A 14,813-nucleotide genomic window follows, 5' to 3' on the forward strand; every position below is an offset into this window, starting at 1 on the left:
ACATATATTTTTTTGGGTTTAATTTTTCCTTGCAGGTTAAAAGATTTAACTTTGATGTAAACAAATCAAAGCATGTGGGATGGATAAGGAAGTAAATATCATCTTTAGACATACGTGTTATTAATAAAACATTAAAAATTTCTAATGGTTTAGTTAAACTTTTGATCATGTGGTTTGTCGATGATATTTTCGAATATTATTATGGAATTATGTTAAAGGACATTCAATAGTGCTTTCCAAAAATGATATTGTTTTTAAAGAATATAATTTCAATTGGTCAGGTTATAATTGTATTTTAAATAATAATAACAAATAAAGGGTATAATGGTTAATTAACAAAAACATAGATTAAAAATTATTATAAAATGTTTTATAAAATGAATTTGGTTAAACGTGATATTTTGAATGTTTACGTAGGGTATATATGAAATTTAAAATTTAGATCGGATAAATATAATATTTTGATGTTTAAGAAGGACGTACACAAAATTCTCCGATTCTTCTAGACAAAACAAATCGATCATCAGGCACACATACAAACTAAGATTTGTCACAAGCAATCAATTAATCTACTACGTTTGTAAAACATTGCAAAACATTGCAATATTTCTCTCTTTTGATTTGCTATCCACAATAAGAAATTATCACCATTACTTTTCCCAAATGAAACAAAAGACACCAAATTCGAAATGCATTACTACTTACGGATAGATCCAAATACCAACAAGTTACACGTAAGCTCATCCAATCTCAGTCCAATGCACGATAAACACAATAAAACATGTTATGTGTAACAAAAACGCCTACTTGCGCACAAACACGCGTCAAGTCTTCGGATAATAAACACAAAGCTACAAAACTTGATCCATAAACACATGAACGATAACGACAAAATACTGCTATGAACATCTAAAGAGCAAAAAACAGACAATCAAACGTCATAAAGGTCAAAGATATGTTTCCGTTCAGGTTCTTGTTCTACCGCAAACATCATGCACATTCATGCCTATAAAACTAAAATTAAAAAAAAAAAAAAAAAAAAAAAAAGTAACCAAAAATGAAAATTCAAAAAAGGAAAAATACCCGCGAAACTTATTTCCAAATCATATTAGTTCAGATCTGAACCCATCTCCTTCCTCTTTAACTCCAAAGACATTTGTTCGTTCTCCAATTTCATCCTCTCGTTTTCCATCCTCATCGATTCCAATTCCCGATCTTTTTTCCGGCGAAACCTCTGCCACTTAAACCGTTCTTTCTCCAATTCCAGCATTTGTGATTGAATATGTATCTTCTGTTCTTCTAATTGCAACAATCGATGTTTCATCCATTGATCCTGTAACATATTCGTTTTCATACCCTCTGTTACACCTTGACTCATGTCACCCTGCAAGTTCTTGCCCTGTGAACTGAAATTCTCACATTGTTTTGCCCTTTTTGAAGATCCCTCACCCACCCCACCGGCCCCGTATCCTGTTCTTGGATCCAACTGTAGCCCATGATGATGATGATCATCATCATACTCATCATGATCATGGTCATCCATGTATGCATCGTGATCTTCATCATCATGATCATCTTCATGTGAACCTTTTCTTCCATCATTGGTTTCATGATCGTCTCTGGTTTTAAGAGCTATTCGAAGAGATCGCTGGAGTTCCAGATCAGGAGGAAGATGGAGACGATTTCCGTTATGATACGAACACATTTCTTCATAATATAAGTGTTTTGAGCTTAAAATTTTCCGAACTTCTTCTTTTCCTTTATCAGAAACATGATCCATTATATCAAGAAGAGAAGGGTTTTCAACAACTTCACAAGAAGTGCCTCTACCGAGAATTTCGTTAAGTCTTTTGTACCTTTTGTTAAGATCGTTGAACTTATCTTCACACTGTTGAGGTGAAACGAAATGACCCCTTTCAGCCATCACTTTTGACACGGATTTCCACTTACCTTTTTTCTGTAGATTTGAGTATTTTCTTCTAGATCCGCCTCCGTATTCCATGGCAGCATCTTCACCTATGTAAGAAACAGCGGTTATCAGAAGCCTAACCATGGGGTCACTCCATTTTACTCGTTGCCATGGCGACATGTTTTTGCCTCTGGTATCATCGTTTCTGCTATCGTGGCCATCTTCTGCAAAGCTTGGTTCGTCTTCATCGCTAATTGAACTCTTTCCCCTTTCCCCTTTTGAGAAATCTACTAGAGATATGGTTTGGGTATGGCGGTCGCAGTCTTGAATCGCTCCCATACGAAGAGGGAAATTCTCGTGAATCGAAGGATGAATTTGTTGTCTATTGGATTGGGGTTGATGAAGATGATGTTGATGAAGTGTGAAAGGGTTATTATGTTGTTGATGATGAACTCGCATGGAATTTTGTAAATCGAAACTTCCTCCCGCACCAGAAATCATATTCCCAGATGATAAATTGCCATCCATTGATATCTCGAAGAGAATCTTAGATCAATCTAAATCCGAAAAGAGAAACACGAAAACCCTATTTTCGTCCTTGAAACACGCATCAAATTTACACTAGCCGAAAATTCAGCTAAAGGAACACAAAACCCATGTCCTAAACCTAATCAATCACCAAGAAATCCATCTTTCTCGAGTAAATTTCTGTACTTTACAACTCAAGGAGCATAAAGCGCAAACCCTTTCTTACTTGAACACATCCTAGACACGTTATCCACCGCCTTGCTTTAGCACCATCAAAAACCGAAAATTAAACAAAAAATTGATCCAGATACTAAACTGGATTAAACCCACTCATGAAACTAAAGCACCCCCAAATTAAAGATAAAAGGGAAGAGAATAAGTGAAAGCTACTTGAACCCAAGAGAATAATCGAAGTAATTGAGCATAAAAGCGATATAGGAAACTTACAATGATGAAGATGATGATGCAATCAGAGAAATGGAAAGAGAATTGGAGACGGAGAGATCTGTATGATGAAATGACGAGGGTTTATTGCAGGTTCAATGAATGGAGGTGGACAGTGGGGTCCAGATTTAGCTCCGAGAAAGAAGCGTAAAAGGGGTAAAAGCCAAAAGAGGGTATGTGACAAGTGCCAGCAAACTCCATGGAATCCCCAAAACCCCAAAACTAAACAAAAGTGGTGGAAAGAACACAAAAGAAAGCCACAGATAAAAAACGCAATTTTAGTTTAAAAGTTTTACCGTTTACAAGTGATATATATATATATATATATATATATATATATATATATATATATATATATATATATATATATATATATATATATATATATATATATATATATATATACTAGCCATTTACCCGCGCCAAGCGGCGGGTGCAAATAATTTCTTTCGGAAATTAGTTGTAAAGACGATTATTGTTTTTGCGCAAATAGTTTACTACATTAGAATTCATTACATCACGATTCAATGTGGTTATGATTTTAAGCCACTATACATTAAACATTGTCTTATGTAATAATGTTTTAAAGTGATCAATATTTAATTAGGTAAATTTGTATTAGACATTTAAAACGTATGAGCATTTTGAAATGATATATGTATGTATAATTTTATCAACCTAACAATCTATGCCCACTTAAAAATTAAATATAATATTTTTTTGATAAAGTAAATAATAACTATATTATATATTTTGTAATAAAAATAAAAAATAAGGAATATTAATAATATCTAACTTTGGTTCCCTATATACCTTTATTAATACTATCCCAAGTGAAAAATAAAGAGTTGGTCCCATGCAAAGAAAAACTAAACTTTAGTATGACGTATAAAAAGGTTTTGTCAACATTTAAAAAAATGTTGAAAAAATATGTATTATCTATTTAGGAAGTAACCAACAGCAAACATATGAATATATACCAATCAGCAAGCTTAAAATGTGACAGATGAAGCAAATGTTTAAAACAAAAATATACATTTCTTTCTACATAATAACAACTCACTTTTTTAGTGCGACAAATTACATTAAGGAAGGAAAACCCATTCATCAAGAAGATGGGTAATACAATGGTTAAATTAAAAAAATAGCACCCTAGTAAGACACCAACTATAAGGTGAAGACAGTCAATTAACACAATTAACCAATCATATAAATGCACCCTGATGAAGCAAGCCACAAAATCCAGTAGGAGTTTCATTTATTCAGCCCAATTAAGTATAATGACATTCCTCTTTTCACCACTTTTGGTTATAACTCCCCATCTTCACCCTATTGCCTCAGATACTCAAATTCCCTTTTTGCCAACTCTAGTATCGAGAAAAAACAAAAGTACAATGCTATCATTTAAAAAAAATAATAATGCATAACGAAGATGAAAGATGGAAAGAAGTTTTACTAACCTTCATCTCATTTTTCTTGCAAATCAATATTCCACCATAAACGATTGCAAAAAACAAAAATTTCTTGACAATTTTTTCAAAGAGAAGGCAAACAGAATCAAAACCATAGTTTGTAACATATTTCAAACAACATTTCCTGGATATAAAAATTCCACCATCAGTGATCAATTACAAAATTTTATGTTCTGAAAACAAAAATATGAAAAAATTTGAAACCAAATAATAATGAGTCTAAAAATTGATTAAGGGCTAAAAACGAAGCATAATTTCATATAGTGGTTTTCGAGATCAAAATATTTTCACCATGAAACCACCCGATATAAAAACCTTTAACAATCACCTACAATGAGATTTGTAGGCATTATAATGTTAGAACTTCTCAAATCTTATGATTGATGATGAGGTAACATAAATTAATACGGTAAATGAAAAAAGAAATGCGAAACTACTTGCTCTAACCACCATACGAAAACATATGCATAAATAAAGATGACCATGTGGTTCTGTTTCCATACAATAATTCCTAGTTGAAGTTCTTGAAATGTAAGGAAGTACCTTTCTACTTTTAGCATTCGTAGCATCATGAGTAAGTAAGAGGGATGTTCTCCTGAAAATGACTTCTACATAAGAAATACAGAGAGCTCTTAAGATTTCTTCTGAAGTCAATTTTGCTAAAAAAGAGTGTGGTTTATGGCTTAAAATAGAGATTGAGAGTGATGTTTGTGGCTTGAAATCACGGCTTACCTTGAATGCGCGGTGGCAACTTCTAAAATTATAGAAGAAAAACAAAAAAAAAGTTCACTGTTGAAATTTAGGGCTTGAAATCGTAGGTTGTCTGCTATCTGCAAAATATCAAGATCAATAGTGAGTTTAGGGATTAAAATCGAGATAGAGAGAAAGATTTAGGGCGCAACATCTTTCCACACACACATATAGTCAAAGAAAGGTTAAAATGAAAAGGTAACACAAAACAACTTCAATTCAACACGATAAATCAACAAATAAACATATACCTCCATTGTCGATGGTTGTTTCAAGTTATCTAAATTTCAGTACATATGAACAAAAAACTAATAAAGAAAAGATCGAGTAGACCGATACACCGGCCCACCTTCATACCTTCTTCTTCTCGGTTCGCCATAAGTAGATTCCAGACTGTGTGACAGACTAACAGCTTTGCTCTATTTCACATTAACCCAAATTGAGGGAAGACTTATGAAACTCGACAAAAATCTGATGAACGGAGGCAAAGAAGAACATGAACCTGACCATGCTTTCCCATGAACATCTTGTCGCACAAGCCAAGTTAAAACCTAAATCAGAAAAAAAAATCGATGATGGTGGTTTGCAGATCTAGATCCAGATCCACACATCACCAACATGGAGAAGAGTAGTGGTGGCAGGGTTGGGGGTGGGTGGGGGAGAAGAAGAAATAGGTAGTCGTTGATTGAAGGGTGTGTGGCAACCTAGTTCTTCATGAGTGAGGAGGAGAAGAGTGGAGAAGGTTCGTGTTGGGGATGAATGGTTTGTGGGATTGACGCCGTGTATAAGATATGACAGTCCATAATCGACAGATATCAGCCGAGATATCAGGGTTCAACATTGACTCAGAGATGAGGAGATGAGGAGTTGAGAGTTCGTTGGACTGATTTGTGATTCACACTGAAGGGAGAACCCAAGGGCGGAGGGGGTGACGTTGGATGGTGGTGAGGGTTCTTACGGTCGAGGGGAGGAGAGATTAAGGTGTTGGTGTTGGTGTTGTTGAGGTTTGGTTCATGACGCGGAAATGTTGAGGTGGATATCAAAGGGACGCATCGGGTAGTGGAAGGCTGAGTTTTTGGGAGTTAATTCTAGGGTTCTTGGAGACTCATTGTTGAAAGAGGGCGAGAAAGATGCTATATAACATGTATTCAGAGTTAGACTTATTCAGTTGGCTGAAGATGAGGAATACTCGGTCAAATTTTGACCGATTCTGATATATTTTAGGGATAAGAATGAGTTTATGCATTATAGAATTGTTCTTGATGTTTTATCACTTGTAGCACTTAAAATTCAGTTGTTGACCGGATAACATTTTTTTTATTCAATGCATAAAATTGTTGTAAATAATGCAATAAGCCTTGTACCTCTTAAAATTCAGCAAAACATGCTAAATGCTTATTAAGGTATATATATATATATATATATATATATATATATATATATATATATATATATATATATATATATATATATATATATATATATGTTGTTTTGTTTTTACTAACTATTGTGTGCCAGAATGCATAGATTTGAACCACCGGATGAAAAGAATCAACAGTCATGATCTGAGGGTCTATGATATTACCATAGGGTAGCATGTATCATATAATCACAAAAATTTTAGCAAAAGAGTATTTTGGTCAATTAACCTATTTTAAAAAAGGAAATTTTCGGATTTTAAGGATCATTAATTCCCTTATTTTTAAAATTTTGAATTTTTTAAATTAATTCTAATTAAAATTTAATATTATTTTTAATAATAACCGATTTTATTCTTTCAGAATGACAAAAAGTCAACACTAAACTAGTAAATATATTTGCGGTTTTATTCATGCAGAATATGGTTTCATTCAAGATACTTTTTATATTAAACATGCTTAAAGAATTATACAACATATTATCAAGAATAACATTTTCCAAGGAATACAGATTTTATTCTTTTAAAATCACTATTTACATTCATCCGTAAAGAATAAGACTATAAACAATTATTACATTCATTATAAAAATATTATGACAAACAATGGTTTAAGGATTACATTTATTCTTAAAGATTAAAACTAAAAATGGTTAAAAAAGAAAAAAAAACATCAAAATCTAACAAAAACTCTAATCCATTCCGAAAAAATATTATTGTTAAGAAACAATTTATAAATTCTGACAGAATACATTGAATACACTATTGTTCTCCATGTTTCCTTCATTTTCCACATTAATGGCAACCTCTTCAAAACCTAAATCCACAAAGAAAACATAATCAACTTTCAGATATTAAAAATTTTAGTGCATTAAATAGAATAAAACAATAAATTCCGATAAGTTCTAACATAATGCATTTATATAAATAAATTCTAACAGAATACATTACAGAATGCACTTAAATCATAGTCTTTTCTTCTATATGCATAAACATTCTAAAACATGTATAAATGTATTCTGTCATAATTATTTGCAACACATGGTTTATGTAATATTTATATTCTCATAGAATGAACATGTGTTTGCATTCTGATATGAAAAAAAAAATCTCCAACTTAACCCTTTTCATGCAAATTCTGACAGAATGCCAGCTTAACCCTTTTTATCAAAGACAAATTTAGAACAATCAAGTATCAAGAACAAATGGAAAATCAAGAACAATCTATCATTATTTAAGTCGGATTCTAAATTACAAAATCAACTTGAATGATGGATATTTAAAATTAAAGAAGAATGAGAGCACAATGGGCATACTAGTGAAATCAGAAATCAACAGGAAGGATAATCGGAAATCAAAAAATCGAAAATCAGTGAATAAATCAAATGGAAGATCCATATAAGAAACGTAAATCAGTAACATTCAGAGGAAGAATTGCAAGCAATCAAGAAGTAGAAGAATAGGAAATCAAATACTGCAGGGAAAAAATCGCAAAACCTTTCATGGGAACGGGAAAGATCGAGACTCACATAATTGCATCATCGTTGGTTCGATTACACACACAAGAATCGCATCATCGTTGGTGCAGATTGCATCTCTGCCCCTCATCTCTTCCAGAATCGCAAGTTAGATTAGTTTACCTCTCCTCGACAACATATGAAGATGATGACGTTGGTGATCGACGATGGTATTGGGCGGCAATGGTTGTCGGACTTGGTGAGGGGAAACAAGGAATACGACTGTGTTGATGGTGATGAATGATCGTTGTTTTTGTAGGGTTAACAAACAAATTACCCTAATTTAAAGGATATTAAATGTTTTAAATATTTACCATGATTAAGTGTACCAAAATTACTATTACACCTTTTTATTATTTATTATTGAATTTTATTTTTCTTAATTTTGATTGGTTGCTAGAGGCACACAATACTTATGGAAAACATTTGAACCTATATATATATATATATATATATATATATATATATATATATATATATATATATATATATATATATATATAATCAGAATAGATTTTCCCTATGCTTATTATTGGATCAAAACTATAATATAAATAATACATGAATAAGATTATAAAAACAAACACATAATTGATGTTATTCTTTTTCGGTGGAATCAACCAAAATCAACAGAAAGTTTTGTCTACACCTTAAATCATTGGTGTGCCTACTTTGCCATCTAAGACTATCTTTATTTTTTTCCTAAATAAAATAAAAATAAATAAATAAGATAAATAATATTTTATTTCTAGCCCTACTTAATTTTTATCTCTCTTTTAACCCTAAAAATATATTCATAATATATTCTATTTTTTGTTAGTTATATAAATGTTGAGACAAATATATTATACTAATTAGTTTTTAACAAATATATATTATATATTTTTCATTACAATAATATTATAATATATGTTATCATAAAACTACATTAAAATAATTGTTCGTGTATTAAAACTACATTAAAATAATTGTTCGTGTATTAAGAATTTGAATTAATTATTAAATTATTGAAAAAATAATTAAACAAATATGATTATATTTATAATACACTTTTAAATAAATATTATACATGTATCTTATATAAATAATACATTTGAAAATATCAAAAAAAAATAAATACATATGTATGCGTTGAAATAAATTTCTCATAAATGATCAACTAACGCATTTAGTAGACTAAAGTGAGTTTCTTTATAAGTTTATATGAATATTAATACGTTCATATCAAGCAAACATTGTTGGAATTAATTGTTTTCATCCATTGGTGTTTCGACGTCTATCGGTGGCACTTCTTTTGCAACTTCAATTGGAATGTCGAGATTATTTTCAACATCGATTATCATATTATGTAAAATAATAAATATAGTCATTGTATCATATAATATTGTATATTTTATTAGAATATGTTACCGTATGTATAAGATATATTTCAATTAAAAACTTTTATAAAATATGTTATCGTTTTTTAAGTTTTTAGTATGTACTAAATTTTATATGAATTTGATACATAAGTATTAAACCTTAAATTATGATTAATTAATATAAAACAAGATATTACAAATATTAATATTATATTTAAATGATAACTAGTAGATAATAAAATAAAAGTGTATAAATAAAAAAAAAACTAAAATCGATAAGTTCGTTTTTTAAAAAATAAATAGTATTCATTTATATGTAGAGAAATATCATTTATATCTCAAAAAATAGGGATATAAATATGATAGATCGGAGAATAATGAAATTTGAGATGGATTGGATCGTAGATACTCTATATGGTTATAGAAAATAAATTATAAACTTTTAACTATAAAATAAATATTATCCTAAAGCATTTCCAAAAAAATGTTACTATTATAACACATGCAAAAGTTAATATAATATTACGAATTCGATATCGAAAGAAGGAAATTCCATTTGAAAAAACATATAAAAACTATTATTTAGTATTTATTTTTATTAATGAAAATTATTATATGTTTGTTTTATAGTATATATTTATTTTTTATATGTCTTTTATGTTCTTTTAAGTTTTTCTGGTTAGTTTCTTAGCTAGTTTTATTAAACATTAATTTTTATGAGCTAACAATAAATTTTCAACTAATTTGTTATTTGTTAAACATAATTTTAAAGGTAAAAACAATTATGTTAGTTTTAACAACAAAATTAGGTGCACCATGGGCGACCAATATTAATAAGGATCTATAAATAATTTTGTAAGCCCAATATATATGTATATTAAAATATCAGTTGTGATTTATGAAAGCCCTTAAAATGTAATAAATGTCAACCACCAAGTATCAGTTGTGATTTATTGTAAGTCTACCATAATTTATAAATAGGTCAAAATAGGTAAAAGATGCACAACTTTTAAATTGTAAAGATTGCGATCAAATTGCGATCATTTGAGAAATGAAGCGTCAGTCAAGTGATTGTGGAAGCAACAATAATCTTTGAACAAATCTTGGTAGTTTAAAATTACCACCATTTTCTCATGTTTTCTATGGTGTATGTGGAAGGCGATGAGTGTTCAACAATATACACTTGTCTCCTATAAAAATTGCATATGATGTTATCTCACCATCATTTCTTTGGTATAAATATAGAAGTAAACGAGATAGGTGTAATTGGGTTGAGTGGATATGCTTCCCATTTTTTTATGTAGAAAATTGTAATGTACTCTGGTTCCTTTTGGCTAATTCCTTCTTAGCTCCTTGCTAAGTTGAGTGTCAGCGGTCTATTTTTAATATATTTTCATTTGCCGTTTCTAAAAAAAAAAAACTAGTTGATTTTCTATTGAAATCGACTACGTGTTGATGTTCTATTGAAATCGACTACGTGTTTAATTAATTATTTCGTTTCAATTTTCATTGATTCAATCGACTGGTATGTGAAGATGCAAAATTGAAAAGCAAAACATAAGACTTGGTTATTCTTATTTACACTTACCAATTTAATTTAGTTGATATGAATATTAGTGGAAGTTTTTGTGTATAAGTTGTTTTGCGATATATATATATATATATATATATATATATACTATCTTATTATACAAACCTTATTATTTCTAAAAATATATTTAAGACGTCCAAACCTTTCAGCTGAATATACAAACATTTATCAACAAATTACAAAATACAATGCATTAAGTACAAATATAAAACTAATATTGAAACATTCAAACCACATCTTTATCTTATTCAATATAAAGGATTTAAATTTTAAAATAAAATCATAGTTTTTGACTAGAATGAGTGAACATAAAATTAAGAATTAAGGTATGTAAATTAAATAGCCTTTGACCCAGCTCCTTTCGGTATCTCTGCAGTCCCCTATATCTAGATATTCAAATAGAAACCCCGTTGGGCACATTAATCTAGCATCAGTTTTATCAAGAAACCCTAGACGTCGACTTCGACTCCCCTGATTCTCTCTCATGCTTGCCGCCTCTGCTTCCACCTATGGTTTTTCTTTCTACTACAATCGAATGAGCAAAAAATGTCTTTTGTTTAATCCAAGCCCATGTATACAAAGTCTTGATCTGTTCTTCATTTTGTACTGCTTTTGAGTTTTGAAGATCATATATGAGTTTGGGAAAATGGAAGGAGAATCGCACGACCAGAAGAGCGACAACGTTTACAACTGCCAACCCCCGACACCACCACCACCGATTCTCCCTTCTACGACAGGTGGCTATGTGGTGGCTTGACTGAATGCGTTCGACTATGGCTCATGGTGGTGTTCTATTTTGTTGAAGGGCCGACTGTGGTGATGTTTCATTCTATCCAAAAACCAAACAGCGTCACTAATCCGTTATGAGATTCAAATTTTAATCTTGGATTCCTCATATCTCGGCGTTTCCCCATTTTTAGCTGAAGTTGAACGATTCCTGTTTAAAGTTGGGAGAATCATTCAAATTGGAATAAATCAAAACTCGCACTTCACGCATTCTTAGGGCTCACCTCCTTCGCCTTCGACTACCATCTATCTCTAGCCACGGAATACCGCTTCTCTATGAATTTCTCAGTTAGTTCAGTAAGCTAGCGACAGAGTAATTTTCTTGGTGGTTTATTGCCGTCACCGTCACCACATGTTCTCTCTCTGTGTGTATCTGTTTTGTGTGTGTATTTGCACTGATTTTTTGAAGTCTTTTTGGGAGACGAGTGAAGAAGGCTGCCGATGCTAAGGTATGAAATTAGTTTATGTTTTCCTCTACTTCTCTGTGATTTTTTATACATCAGAACTTAGGGCATGTGCCTATTTCATACATCAGGTCACTTGTGTATATCGCTAATGTTTTAGCCAAGATTGTATTCTTCTTTTTAATTTTCCCTATATTCCATGGCTGAAATTAACTTTATTTTTTATTAGGTATTATTTGTTATGGCGAGCATTGTTGATGTTAATCATGTTTCTTCATCTTCCTTTACGTTTTTTTTCATACATCAGAAGTTAGAGCTTGCATATATCGGCTTGCACATATATGAATCCTCATAGCATTTGGGAATTTTATGAAATGAGGAAATGGATGATGGTTAGCTTTTTATTTCCATTAGTTTTTTCTTCATATTGTATACTAATCAGATATCCACCAAATCTTTATTGTTTCTTGATTCTTTTTCATCTATTTGACTTGAAGTGATTCAAGGAGATTAAAAGTTTCCCCACCATTGTGATGGTTGCATGCATTAAAGTCTCTCTTTTTTTTTTTTTTGAATTTCTACTTTCTGCAACTGGAATTTCAGGTAACTTGCAAATTTTACTACATGTAACATTATTAATTCACGTAGTAAGAGTGTAACCATTTAATGTCTCTAATCTTTTGATGAAATTAGAGAAAAGAAGTAAAATATATTGCCGCCACAGCCCACATGTGGATAATAGGTAGAATTGTTTACTCTACACTACATTTGAACAGGATCCATATTTCTATAGGTTCCCGACCAAACTTTTTTGATTTTACTTTTGAGGTGAAAATTATAAATCAACCTTGCTTAAGGATTAGAATTTGATGGCATTTTACCTTTTTTTTTACCATGCCCTTCATAGGCATTGCTTGATGGGTAAAAAAGGTACTTTTCTAATTTTCCTTCTATCTAAAAATGCCCTTCATTTTGACATCTAAATATTATGGAATAATTTTTCTAAAAACTGTTATGTTTCCAATTGATAATGTTGGCGAAAGAGGTGGATCTTCAACATGTTTTGACAAACTGGGGGTAAAATGGTCCAAGTTTTTGAAACTTGCCAAAACAACAACCATGAGTCCATAAACCCCAAGGGTGTTCCAGATCAGATCTTACATCACCCATGATAGCATCATACATACATGTTTGTACAATGTTGCTCATATTTTGAGGGTTCATGGGCTTATTTTATGTTTAATTAAATTTATGATATTTTAGTTCTTATTTTCATTTTTTGTCGTTTTTTTTTACTTATGGTTTGTTCCTGGACATGATTTTTTTCATTTGTTGACACATATTTAACCAATCTATTTCAGATCTCTATTAAAACATTGTACTTTCACCACCGTCTTTGTGTCCCACCATCTTTTCACATGTAAACATCAGTTTCTACCATCACATGGTCATTTTTATATCTACATTTACCTTTTTACCCTTTTTAATCATTTACCAATCTTAAGTGGTACTAATTCTTCAACCTTCACTTTGTTCTTGGGACTTGTTTCAGTTGGTTGTCCCAGATATCCGGCTTAAACAACATGATATTTCTCCAAGTGACCAAGTAAGTTGCTTTAAGTTTGGATTGAGTAGTGCTTTTTTCAAAACTACTTATTTTACTTTTTTGATCGGTTTTGTCCTATTGCTTGTTAATTTGATTATGATCACATCATCATTAGTTAGGTAAATCATTTCTACTTTATATGGTTTGATTGTAATACACTTACTAGGAATATGTAATATTTTCTAGATGTCACTCTCAGGTTCAAGAAGGAGAAAAAATGAAGTAGATAACAAATGTTTTTTATTTGCAGGTTTAAAAAAGGGAAAAGGTTTAGAAAAGAGAACTTGAAGTTCCTGGATTGATGTGTTTTTATGGTAGCAAATTTGTACTCAAATGACAAAACAAATATCGATTTTCAGTTGATTTTTATGTAATCGTTAGATATAAATGATTTTTAGAAGTGGAGATATGTAATGTAATATTTAGAATTTTATCAAACATTAATTGGAAGCAAAATCCAAGCTCAAAGTCAGAAAATGAATGGGAGCAGGTTGCAATAAAATTAGGTGAAGGAGGTGGGATCCATATTTTGGTTAGTTGAAGATGATTTGAATCAATACCACATTACCGATTACCGATTGAAATTTAACGTTTATTTGAAACAACTAAAAAGAATAGATTACTTATGATTGAATAACATTGATAGTGGGTTTTTCTAGCCCTCCAACATATGTTCATCTTGACAAATAATTTGTAAGAAGTTTTGTATAAATTACAATAAAATGTTACATTAGAACCCCTAGAGTTTCTATACTTTTTATTTTGACCAAACTTAAAGATTTAAGTTATTAGAAAGTGAAATAAACATAGAATGATAGCATTAGTTTTGAAGTAAATCTTTAGCTAAAAGAAGTTATTACTTGAGTTTTAGAAACCAACCACATAGTTTTGAAAAATTAAATTATTGCCCGTTAAAAGTAGATAGTTATAACAAACAAACTAATAAAAAAATATGTTGTTATATCCTTCATTTGTCCCTAGCAACGAACAATGCTTAAGTATATTTCTGAAAGTAATTTTCCATGCCA

General features: G+C 30.7%; 1 protein-coding gene and 1 long non-coding RNA gene across 3 annotated transcripts; one reads left to right on the top strand and one right to left on the bottom strand.

Moving 5' to 3' along the window:
- Positions 1–837: 837 nt before the first annotated feature.
- LOC145132994 (sequence-specific DNA binding transcription factor) lies at positions 838–3,090 on the bottom strand. Its single transcript, XM_079067951.1, has 2 exons — positions 2,885–3,090; positions 838–2,698 (listed from the first exon to the last, which is right to left on the bottom strand). The coding sequence occupies exon 2, from the start codon at positions 2,435–2,437 to the stop codon at positions 1,109–1,111; it is 1,329 nt and encodes a 442-aa protein (XP_078924077.1). The 5' UTR covers positions 2,438–2,698; positions 2,885–3,090; the 3' UTR covers positions 838–1,108.
- An 8,281-nt stretch (positions 3,091–11,371) lies between these two features.
- On the top strand, positions 11,372–14,310 carry LOC145133005 (uncharacterized). 2 transcript variants are annotated; one of them, XR_013718339.1, is made up of 6 exons: positions 11,372–12,224; positions 12,409–12,571; positions 12,677–12,782; positions 12,873–13,599; positions 13,732–13,785; positions 14,036–14,310. It is a non-coding gene; the product is annotated as an uncharacterized LOC145133005 (long non-coding RNA). The 2 variants fall into 2 exon arrangements; XR_013718340.1 differs by having other exon boundaries at positions 12,487–12,571.
- The last annotated feature ends 503 nt before the right edge of the window (positions 14,311–14,813 follow it).

Source organism: Lactuca virosa, chromosome 1 (assembly GCF_052849685.1).
Source record: "Lactuca virosa cultivar CGN04683 chromosome 1, Lactuca_virosa_CGN04683_v6, whole genome shotgun sequence".
In the NCBI taxonomy this organism is placed as follows: domain Eukaryota; kingdom Viridiplantae; phylum Streptophyta; class Magnoliopsida; order Asterales; family Asteraceae; genus Lactuca; species Lactuca virosa.

What these genes read in the sequence shown, in the direction of transcription:
- LOC145132994 (XM_079067951.1), bottom strand. Translation starts at nt 2,437, where the DNA reads ATGGATGGCAATTTATCATCTGGGAATATGATTTCTGGTGCGGGAGGA.